Source organism: Thunnus maccoyii, chromosome 1 (assembly GCF_910596095.1).
Source record: "Thunnus maccoyii chromosome 1, fThuMac1.1, whole genome shotgun sequence".
Taxonomy (NCBI): Eukaryota; Metazoa; Chordata; class Actinopteri; order Scombriformes; family Scombridae; genus Thunnus; species Thunnus maccoyii.
In genome coordinates this window covers 40,220,221-40,232,359 of record NC_056533.1, presented here as the reverse complement: position 1 = coordinate 40,232,359, position 12,139 = coordinate 40,220,221, and the positions used below count along the sequence as shown (strand labels likewise).

The 12,139-nt window shown below is 41.2% G+C and overlaps 1 protein-coding gene across 1 annotated transcript; it reads left to right on the top strand.

The window, feature by feature from the left end:
- The first annotated feature begins 290 nt into the window (after positions 1-290).
- LOC121903545 (isocitrate dehydrogenase [NAD] subunit alpha, mitochondrial) lies at positions 291-9,470 on the top strand. Its single transcript, XM_042420691.1, has 11 exons — positions 291-383; positions 1,457-1,510; positions 2,977-3,060; positions 3,156-3,270; positions 3,346-3,533; positions 3,694-3,827; positions 5,466-5,568; positions 6,001-6,065; positions 6,147-6,231; positions 6,871-7,023; positions 8,714-9,470. The coding sequence occupies exons 1-11, from the start codon at positions 357-359 to the stop codon at positions 8,795-8,797; spliced, it is 1,092 nt and encodes a 363-aa protein (XP_042276625.1). The 5' UTR covers positions 291-356; the 3' UTR covers positions 8,798-9,470.
- Positions 9,471-12,139: the final 2,669 nt, after the last annotated feature.

Sequence of the window (12,139 nt, the reverse complement as noted above, 5' to 3'; positions counted from 1 at the left end):
ACTGATTTACAGTCGCTTCTTTTCCCATGATTGTGTGCAGGGAAAAAGCTTTTTACGGCCCTTGTTTGACCTGGAAGTTGTAATTCCACGATTTGGCCGATATGTCAAATTGGCTTCAGAGCTTCACATCTATCTATCTATCTATCTATCTATCTATCTATCTATCTATCTATCTATCTATCTATCTATCTATCTATCTATCTATCTATCTATCCGTCCGTCCGTCCGTCCTCGGCAGCAGAGCAGAGTGATCCCTCTCCTACAGAGTGGATCTTTGTCCCGGCTCGTCCCCGGCAGCAGAGCAGAGTGAACCCTCTTCTCTCAGAGTGGATCTTTGAACCCTCTTCCTCAGCAGAATGGCGGGCAGCGCGTGGAGGTCAATGGTGAGAAAAATATGAATTAAAAACGGATAAAACGCAGTGACGGTGTTTCTAACTCTGTGAAACCGTGTTTACTGTGTGAGGAGAAGATTTGGCGCCGCTGCGATGTTCTGTAGTTTAACAGAAAAAGGTTTTTTTGACGCTTCATTTAGCCGGTTAGCATGCTAGCTGCTGCCGGTGTGTGTGTGCGTGTCCTTCAGCATGATGACAGTTACGGAGCTAACGGAGCTAACGGAGCTAACTCGCCGGGACACTCACGACTTTATCCCCGTTTAAATCACCGTGAAACCTGCTAACGTTACCGTGACAGTACATCTACTATCATATATTCATAATGTCTGTTTGTTAAAGCAGGTTCTGGAGTCTGTCAGTTCTGTTTTATATGCTGAAAACACCAAACTCTGTTTAAAAACCTGCTAATTTAAGGTTATTTTGCATTCTGGGCTAAAAACTTTGACCAGAGGACACAATAAAAATGTCAGAAACCAGCTGAACAGCCGCTGGTGTTTCCTGCTGCTCAGTAATTACTGTACGTTCATATTTACATGTCCAGATACTAAATCAGGAAAAACTAAACATAGATTCAGTCCAGCAGGACATACAAGGACTAAAAATACACTAAACATGTGACATTAAAAGGTTTTTATGCTTTAAACTGAAGCTTTTAATTTGGATTAAAACACTAAACTGAGATGAACAAAATGCATTTAGGAGGCTTGTTGAGATTAAAGTAAAGAACCAATTTCAAATAAAGAAATTGTGATTAAACAGGCGAAGCATCAGTTTCCTGAAATCACAGACAAATAAAATATACTTATTAATTATTTTGCAATTTAGTTTTCATTTCTGTCTCCACCTTGACACATAAACTGTGATGTTTCTGTCCAGAAATAGTGTCTCAGTTTCTCTTTACTTACTGAAGATAACACTAATATTAATATCTACTGATAATTGACAGATTAAACAGTATTAAACCAGCAGTGCAGTTGTGTTTAAATACTTGCAGTAGATGATTCTGGTGGTTGTTTGAACAGTCTCGAGTGTTTGTGTTAATGTGACCTTCATGTTGTCTCCAGCTGTCCCAGGCGGTCCGGAGACCTGCTCTGTCTGCAGCTTCCTTCTCCAGAGGGGTGAGTCTTCCTCACACACCCACGTTTCTCTCTACCGTCGTTCTCACTATCGATCGATCAATCGATCGATCAGCTGTTTGGATCAGTGCGTAGCATGATGTGGATCAGTGTTTCTCAAAGACGACGTCATCAAATGTCTTGTTTTGTCCACAATCAAAGATCTTCAGTTCACCGTCACAGACGAAAGACACAAGAAAATATTCACATTTAACGAGCTGAAATCAGAGAATTTGGACTTTTTCTTATTTAAAGAAACGACTCAACAATCAGGTGAATCTGTTAGACGTCACTCAGCTGTCAGCCAATCAGTGTGCAGGGATTTATAAACATTTATGTTTCCACTTTTACAAACATTTTGAGCTGAAGATGAAACGTCTGAAGATTCATTATTACATCAGATTGAATTGTTTCAGTCAGCAGAGTAAATAATAAGAAGAAGAAGAAGAAGAAGAACTTTGATCTTTATAAAAGTTTTAATTTCTGATGTTTTATTTCAATCAATTAAATTGAAAAAGAATCAGCAGATTAATTGATGAATTGAAACAATAATTAGTTGCAGCTCTAGAAGCAGAACGAGCCTTTAAAGATCAATATTCTCATTATTGATTATTATTATTGATTATTTTCTGGATTCATTGTTTTGTCTGAAAAGTGTTTCGATCACCGTTTGTCCAACAAACTTCTCAGATTGTGAATGAAAATCTTTAAAAACATAAATAAATGTGTTGCAGCAGCTGATCGATGATTTAAAGTCTGCAGATGATCGTCATCGTTAGTCGACAGAAGAATCAGAGCAGACAGACGTGATGCTTTAATGAAACACGTGACGACTGATTGATGACGACCTGCCGTGTCGTTACGGTTACAGTTATGACTAATAAACATCATCACATCACCATGACGACTTTATTCTATCAGACTTTTATTGAATCAGTTTCATCTTGTTCATGATTCAGAAACATCTTTAAAAACAGAAACTCTGAATTAAATTAAAAGGTCGAACAAGCCGATCGATGAGTCGTTACAGCTGATAATCAGCTGATTTAAAGAACGACTTCGACTCTTCAGCTTCTCCTGGACGGACGTTTACAGTCATCGCTCAGACGAACCAGACGAAGCAACAGAAACTATAGAAGAAACGTTTCTTTATTTTTACCTTTTTTAATTCTAGCAGTTATTTATTTTAGTGTTATTTTCTTGTTTTTAAGTCCTGATTATTGGAGTCTTGAGTATCATGTTTGTAGAACGTGTCAAACACAGAAACCTGAACATGAATCTGATTGACAGTAAATCTGTGGCAACAGTTTTGGTGATGAAGGAGGATGATGACGAGGATGATGTTAAACATGATGAAGGAGCTGCACACTGACTCCAAACAGCAGCGTTCACGTTTGACTGTTTCCTGTAGTTTGACATACAGGAAGTGATGATCAGGTTGACGGACGGTTTGTTTAACGTCTCTACAGATGCAGACCGTCACTCTGATTCCTGGCGACGGCATCGGACCAGAGATCTCCTCTGCTGTCATGAAGATCTTTGAAGCTGCTAAAGTGAGTGTTGAGATCGCAGAGACGAACAGGAAAGTCTCTCCGGGCGGCGGCGGCGGCCGCAGCAGCTGTTGTAATGTTTTGATTTGAACCTGCAGGCTCCCATCAGGTGGGAGGAGAGGAACGTGACGGCCATAAAGGGACCAGGCGGCCGGTGGATGATCCCTCCTGACGCTAAAGAGTCCATGGACCGGAGCAAGATCGGACTGAAGGGTGAGTCGTAACCTGGACAACGCCACTTTTAAAAAAGCAGCTGTGGTTGTTTTCTAAACGTCGTTCCTCCCGCAGGACCTCTGAAGACGCCCATCGCCGCGGGTCACCCCTCCATGAACCTGCTGCTGAGGAAGACCTTCGACCTTTACGCCAACGTGCGACCCTGCGTCTCCATCGAGGGCTACAAGACGCCGTACACCGACGTGGACCTGGTCACCATCAGAGAGAACACGGAGGGCGAGTACAGCGGCATCGAACACGTGGTGAGTGACTAAATGAACTCATTCAAACATTAAAAGGCAGACTGATCAATAACGATCTGCATCTGGATCTACCAGTTCTGGTCTCAGTCTTGGTGTGTCGAGTGGATTCATGTCGTTCTTTCTCTCTGCTGTGAATCTGTCCGTCGTCTCGTTGTCGCAGATCGTCGACGGCGTCGTTCAGAGCATCAAACTGATCACCGAGAACGCCAGCAGACGCATCGCTGAGTACGCCTTCGAATACGCCAGAAACAACCAGAGAAACAGCGTGACGGCCGTCCACAAAGCCAACATCATGTGAGTACGACACGACGATTGATGATCAATAATCTATATCTGGAATGATCTACATACATGAAACATGATGCAGGAGTTTCTTTAACAGAACGAGAAGTCGATTCATAAATTAGTTGATCAAAAGAAGATTGATTAGCAACAATTCTAATAATTAATCAATAGTTTTTAAGCAGAAACAGACGGGTCGTATTAATGATACTCTTGATGTGATGATGTCACCTTTCGCTCCGGACGCAGCGACGGTCGACCGGCGTTCATCACGACGCAGCTTCGCGTCTTTAACCGACAGCAGAGCTGCAGCCTGAAAGTCTCGGCCGGCGTGTTTGTCGGTTGAATCGCCGCCAGCGAGACAACATGGCGGTAAACGTTTCCAGCTTGTAAATAATAATAACGGATTTAAACTCTCAGCTGCAGAGTTCAATGCAGTGACGTCGGTTAAAGTGTTTTAAAGTGACGCAGCGCTGCCAGCAGCCAATCAGGAGAGACGATCCGCTACTAAAACCAGGACACAAACTTTTAAATCTCTGACTGGAAATCTGATGTTTTTACATCTCAGATGATGAACAGCAGCTTTAAAACATGAGAGCAGACTGACAACTTACTAACAACAACTAACATTAAAAGTAAAGTTAAGTTTTGCTGTTGGCTTCCTGACTCATTTTAAAAAAGACGAGAGAGAGAGAGAGAGCAGCAGTGGTCGAGCGAGCTAGAGAGTGAATGAAGAGAGGGAGCGCTGGTAGCGAGAAAGCCGTGAATCAGATCAATAAAACGTTATTTTCTGATTGTTTCATAGCGATTACGTTCCGGAGGACAAATAAACACACCCACGCCCCCCCCCCCCCACACACACACACACACACACACACACACACACACCCCTGCGGCTGAACGCTGCACCGCCTGAACCGTTCACCTTTTCCTCTGCTCACATTCACCGTCACTTTTCTGACGCTCGCTCACTCGCTACCTGCAGTTTCCATGGCAACGACACAGATGTTGACTCACGTTTCGAGACAGCGCTGTTGATTTGTGAATGAACGGATATTTGAACTTATTTTTGGCGTTTTAGAAAAGTATTTTTTGGCCTGGCGGGGTTCTTTTACTATTAAAGGGGAAACACTGATATAATAAAATATAAATGATTAGATGTAACAGATGCAGTGAGAGTGACTCACTTAATAAAGTGTTTAGATCGTTATATCAATCAACGGCTGTAAGTTTGATGTGAAGCTGAACTAACGTCTCTTCAGTCTGTTCTGTCGTTTTTATTGATCTGTTATTGAGTCTTGTGTGTTTATCTGCTGGTTTCACAGACGAACATTTAAACACAGAAACATCCTGAACAACATCCTTAAAATCTGATCAAACACAGATTTGAATTCTTTTAATTAACAAAAGCTGCAGAAAGTATTTTGGCTTCTTCTGGTTTTGTTCCAACAAGTGAATTTCCTCTGTTGCTGTTCAAACCGATATTCTAATCCATTAAGTTGATTATAGGTGATTAATTAAGGAAGTAGTGAGCAGATAAATCAATAATAAAGCTTCTGTCTTTGACTCCTTCACATGAACTAACTGACAGTTATTTTCTTGATTGATTGATAAAATGTTTAATAATCATCCGTCCGTCCGTCCGTCCAGGCGAATGTCAGACGGTTTGTTTCTGAGAAAATGTCGTGAGGTGGCCGAGAACTACAAAGACATCAAGTTCACTGAGATGTACCTCGACACCGTCTGTCTCAACGTAAGTTCACTGTTACTCACATGGTTAGTTTCAACAAATCATCATCTATCTCTATCTCTCTCTCTCTTTTTATATATATATATACATACATACAGGTGACAAATTAAAGGACAAACAGGAAACATAACTAATGCAGATGTTTCCACACAGCTGCACTTCATGGTTCAACTAAACAACGTCGTCCCTGCTGCTGTGACGTTATTATTAGTTCTTCAGGCTCTGAACTTAAAGATAAAACCCTTTAAACACACAGTGTTAGTTTCACCACAGCAAAAACACTTCAAAAAACATCTCATATTTACACTTTAACTGATTCACTAGACGATGAACTGACATCATGTAGTGTTCTGACTGTTACTGTTCATTTAAAGCTCGGTTATGTCGGATGAATCAGTTCATATGTTATAAAACGTTTGATGTTTCTCACTTCAGATGGTTCAGGATCCGACTCAGTTTGATGTTCTGGTGATGCCCAACCTGTACGGAGACATCCTCAGGTCAGTTCCTACAGATTCATCGTGTTTACAGACAAACATCAGCTGATCGTTTGTTGACTTTGAATCGTGTGTCTGTCGCAGTGATCTGTGCGCCGGTCTGATCGGAGGACTCGGCGTCACTCCCAGCGGGAACATCGGAGCGAACGGAGTCGCCATCTTTGAATCGGTTTGTTTTTCTCTTATTAACATTTAAAAGATGTTTGATGATGATGATGATGATGATAAACAAGTTATTTAGTTGATGAAACCGAAGGTCACGTTGAGTTTAATGACGTCAGCAGGACTTTAAAGCTGCAAACTGAGACTGTGGTGATGAAGACGTTTGGTTTTAGACGATGAAGATGAAGATGAAAATGAGAATTATGAGTTTTCTGTTAATTGATTAATATTTACATCTCTACATTTTTAATAACTTCTGACACATAAAGAACAAAATGCACCACAGAAGAAGAACAAACAGCAGCTGCTGGTTCCTGAAGGGTTTTTTCCTCGATCCTACTGGTTCACTACAATACCCATGAGCCTCAGCTGCTGTTGCTATGGAGAAGAAGTCAGAGGTGAATCGGAGCGTAATGAATTCAAAATACTTGAAGTTGTAGACAAAACGTGTCGCCATGGTTACCAAATTCACTCAGAGTAACCAGAATTTAATTACTTTGAACCACTGAGAATAACCAGTACGTCTGACTGGTTTCCATAAAGCAGAAGAACTTTCACACGTTAAATAAAGTTTAACGGAAACAGATCCGACCGCAGCTGACTGTGACTGTGTTTGTTTATTTGTTTGTGTTTGTTTGTGCCGCAGGTTCACGGCACCGCCCCCGACATCGCCGGCATGGACATGGCGAACCCCACCGCCCTGCTGCTGAGCGCCGTCATGATGCTGCGTCACATGGGTCTCCATGACTGCGGCCAGAAGATCCAGACGGCCTGTTTCGACACCATCAGAGAAAAGAAGGTCAGACTGGAAACAACGAGTTTAATGTTGTTCTGCTGGAGTCTGTGTGGAGGATCCAAACAGTCCAGAACTGTTTGTTTCTATGATCTAAATCCATCAACTGGAGGAAATCTCAGGTTTATACAGAGCTGCAGCCTGAAGGTGTCAGCTGACGTCCTGAGATGTTTGAAAGCAGCAGAGTTCAAGCTTTGCATTTTCACCTTTTCTCAGTAAACACCAGGTCTGAATGTTTCTGCAGCGTTTAGTGTTTGAAATCCAGTTATTACAGCGTGAACAATAACTGTATTAACGTAGCGTTAGCTGCTATATTAGCCGCCTCGAGTCACAGCAGGTTCAGTCTTTAATTATTCTAAACTGTTTGACACATGTTGGCTTAAAAATATAGATGTCATGTTTTAGTCTTTTGTATTTGCTAAAGAAAAAATCCCTGGTTCATATATATGTATATGTATATATATATGTATATGTATATATATATATATATATATATATATATATATATATATATATATATATATATATATATATATATATATATAATATATATATTATAGAGGACCCGAGTTTGAGGAAGACACACCACCCCCCCATGGGAGGAGGGTGAGAGGGAGATTTTTTTTATATACATACATATATATATATATATATATGTATCTCCCCTTCTCACCCCCCTCCCATGGGGGGGTGGGGGGTCTCTACCAGAGTTGTGGGAGTTTGAGGGATCTGTGCAGTATCTTAGCTGTTCCTAGAACTGGGCTCTTCTGGACAGAGACCTCAGATGTTGTACCTGGAATCTGCTGGAGCCACTCTCCCAGTTTGTGGCTCACAGCCCCCAGTGCTCCCATTACCACTGGCACCACTGTTGCCTTTACTCCCCACATCTTTTCTAGCTATATATATATTTATATAGTTTTATAGTTTTAGTTTTTATTTCGGTGTCCCACACGACACCACTATTTAAACTAGGGCTGTAGTCGACTGGTCGATTAGTTGGTCAATATGCTCTCGTCCAACTAAATTCTCATTGGTTGAATAATCTCCGTGTTATTTTCATAACCCTAACCCCCCCCGCGACTAATCGATTAGTTGAAGATTATGTACGATTTTAGTCGACCAAGATTTTCTTTGGTTGACTGCAGCCCTAATTTAAAACAACATGCATCTTCCAGCAGTAACACAGAAAGCTTCACAGAAGAACGTTGGAACAGAAAAGAAAGACCTGCATCACTGATGTGTTTAAACATGTCAAACCAGGAACCTGAGAAACATAAAGGAGCTAACAGGAACCACAAACACCTCCTGGGATTGATGCCAAAGAACCTTTTAGAGTAGAGATCTTTAAAGAACCTCAAAGGTTCCTCAAAGAACCATCAAAAACAGGTTCTTTAAGGAACTATTTTCCACAAAGTTCTTGTTTTAATGAACCTGCAGCGTTTAGCAGCTGGTTCTGTTCTCTGGGCCTCACAGGACCCGTTACAGACGAAATATTGATTGAAAATATCTCTCTCTCTCTCTCTCTCTCTCTCTCTCTCTCTCTCTCTCTCTCTCTCTCTCTCTCTCTCTCTCTCTCTCTCTCTCTCTCTCTCTCTCTGTGTGTCTCTCTCTCTCTCTCTCTCTCTCTGTCTCTGTGTCTCTCTCTCTCTCTCTCTCTCTCTCTCTCTCTGTCTCTCTCTCTCTCTCTCTCTCTCAGGTACTGACGAAGGACCTGGGAGGAAACTCCAAGTGTTCAGAGTTTACAGCTGAGATCTGCCGTCGTATTCAGGATCTGGACTGAAGCTGCGGAGACGCAGCAGCTGCCGCAGGAGCCCGAGTCTCCGCCCACTAAGCCCCGCCCCGCCCCCCACCGCCACAGAGCCACACCCCCTCCACTGCCTGCTTTGATCTCTCTGAGCTTCACTTCCTGCTTCTCTCTCAGCTGTATTTACGTTTTTAGAAAACATCACCCTGTGATGACATCATCGTCGTGGTGACGGGAGGGGGCGGGGCTTCTGCAGCAGCTATGTGTGTAATAAACCTAACGAAACATTCACAGCAAACATACGCACAAATGTCACATGACCAAGTTGTAATGAAATCATTTCATTTTCTTACTGAAAGTATCATATTACCGTAATATTGATAATATCAGCACTCCGCCTGTGTTGTCTGAACTTTGGATATTTGCTTTTTTTTAACGGTAAACCAGTGTCACCGTTTGAAATGTCCTCTTATTTATTGTTTCTACTTCCTGCTGCTCACTTGAGTTTCTGAGATCCACAAACAGAAATCTATAAATGTCTGTAAAGGGAGATGGACCACGTCTGTTCCTACATTTACATCTTAACTGCTTCAAAACATTCACATCCAGTAAAAAAGGGCTTTCTGAAGAGATTAAAGTGGAGTTTTTAAAGCTCGTCATGTGATGAATATGATGTTTCCTTCTGTGAAAATAAATCTATTAATTATCATGTTGGGAGAGTTTTCATGAAACACAAAGTTCATTAGTGACACTTTGAAGATGCAACATGTTCACACTTCAAACCAGCAGGTGGCAGCGTATCATCAGCTGGGTGTCTGTTAGCTACGTTAGCGCTGAATCAACACTTTATTATCAGCTGTTAGCTAGTAAACAAGGTAACTAGGTCTTTGTTCAGAGTCACATACTAACATACTCAATGTTTATGTACTGCATACAGTGTAGTATGAATGATTAAGTATTCTGTTACCAGCAGTTTACACTGAAGTATACAGCCTAGTATCCCAGAATGCATCACACACCAGCCGGCAGCGATAGCGGGGACTTTAAAGCAGCTAAAGACTGTTGTTAGTTTGGCTCTAGGACTGTTAATGTGTCACTTTATTAAGTTTTAATATTATTTGGCTCAGTTCAAGGTTAATTTATTGTTATTTGCATGCTTACACATGAAACGGACTTTGTACTCAGGTCCAGCAGCGTACAATACAATAAGTCTAAAATAATCGATTATAATTAGTCCTCTACTAAGAATAAATAACAATAATAGGATAAATAACAATAGTAAGTATGTCTAATAATACCATAGTGCAGGATTGAGAAACTGAGCAACATGTTAAAAACGGAGCAGCATGTTAAGTTAAGACACCATGACAGCAGCACAGAGGCAGAAACAATGAAAGTTCATTCACTGAGGGATGGAGTTCACCAGTCTGACCGCCTCTGGGTAGAAGCTGCGTTTGAGCCTAGTTGTTCTGGTCTTAATGCTCCGCAGCCTCTTGCCTGAGGGGAGCGGGTCAAACGGTCCTTGGGTCGGGTGGGTAGGGTTCCTCATGATGCGGGCTGCACTACTCCTACACCTGCTGATGTAGATGTCCTCAATGGAAGGAAGGCTGCTGCGGGTGATCTTCTGGGCCGTTTCCACCACTCGCTGCAGCGCCTTCCTGTCAGCAGCAGAGCAGTGCCCATACCAGGTGGTGATGGAGAAGGTGAGTGTGCTCTCCACCACACACCTGTAGAAAGCTGCCAGCACTGAGGCATTGAGGCCGGTCTGCCTCAGCCTCCTGAGAAAATAAAGGCGTTGGTGGGCCTTCTTTAAGATGTTGGAGGTGTTTATGGTCCACTTCAAGTCCCTGCAAATGTGGACTCCACGGTACTTGAAGCTGTGGACCATTTCCACAGCTGCTCCAGTGATGAACAGGGGGGAGGGGACGTGGCTTCTCCTTCCAAATAACACTTGTTTGTAAATCTGCTGCAGCGTTTACAGAGATTTGAAGGTGCATCGGGCTGAGTTAATTTACTCAGTTATACCTCAACATTCTGGGTCCAGAGTTGCTGCTTCATGTTCACTCACCATAATATTATCAATATTATATCATATATATATGTCAACATCTTATCCAACCATGCCGCTGACGGAGGCAATCAACTCGTCAGCGTTACATGATTCAGATGGATTTCCTCCAGATGTATTAACACATTATCTAGTTCCAGTCCGCTCCCAGTATATTAATATGAGAAAGTGAAAATCTTCTTAACCATCAGATACTTCTTATATTCTGACTGATAATCTGTATAACAAATTTCTGAACCACAAATCTATTTTTCATTCATAAATACGTCATCAGTCATTAATAGACGGGAGATTAATCCTAAATGAAGCTTTCAGAGAGCAGAAAGAGTTTATTATGTAGGTTTTACACTATTAGTTTAAGGAGGAAAACATTCACAACCTGCTGTATTATTATTACAGTTCACTGTTACTAAAAACAGCCACAACGACTTCACTTAATGTGAAGAAAGCAAAAACATTTTTGAATTGTACTTTTTGAATCATTACTGTTCAAATTTTATCCAGAACACCCTCCCTACGTACAAAACAGTGAATCAGCTGCACAAAAATATATAAAAGTTTAAATATTTTCATCTCTGTGTATTCTGGGTCGCCAGAAGAACACAAAGCTCAGGATGTTTTTACTGCTCTCAGATGTAAAAATGAGACAAATTTGACTTGAACAGCTTGTAAAAAATATTAAATTACAATCTCTTAAAGCTTCAGAACACTGATGCCTCATGAATAAATTAAAGTGATCATTTAATCTTCATTCACATCAAACATTTCTAAAAGTGAAAAAGCCTCATATCATCATAGACATTGATTGGCCACTTTATTAACTACACCTGTACAGTCTAATGCAATTCAATACAACAGCTCTGCCATGAAATCTACTTTATGAAGTTTATAATGTTATGTGTTAAATGTGTAAACTCAATCATATGTTTAATACTGAGGTCGTAGTTAAAGGTGATATTGTACTGAACTACATTATATGGAGAGGTGTTTTTTGTCCTCCCTATTTACATACATGAGGGGGGCAGAATATTAAAAAACATCCCTGAATATAATGCAGCTCAGTACAACACCAACTATGACTTTGCTATACCTTGATATGATTGAATTAACATCTGTATTACAGCATTTAAATAAACATTACAGGCAATATAAAGCTATATATATATATATATTGCACTACCAACCTCCCATGGAGGGTGGTGGTGTGTCTTCCTCAAGCTCGGGTCCTCTACCAGAGTTCTGGGAATTTGAGGGTTCTGTGCAGTATCTTAGCTGTTCCTAGGACTGCGCTCTTCTGGACAGAGACCTCA

Bases quoted from the DNA above. Each gene is read 5' to 3' on its own strand.
- LOC121903545 (XM_042420691.1), top strand. From the start codon at position 357: ATGGCGGGCAGCGCGTGGAGGTCAATG. The intron at 5,569-6,000 runs GTAAGTTCACTG...TTCTCACTTCAG, and splicing joins TCGACACCGTCTGTCTCAAC to ATGGTTCAGGATCCGACTCA. The intron at 6,066-6,146 runs GTCAGTTCCTAC...TGTCTGTCGCAG, and splicing joins CTGTACGGAGACATCCTCAG to TGATCTGTGCGCCGGTCTGA.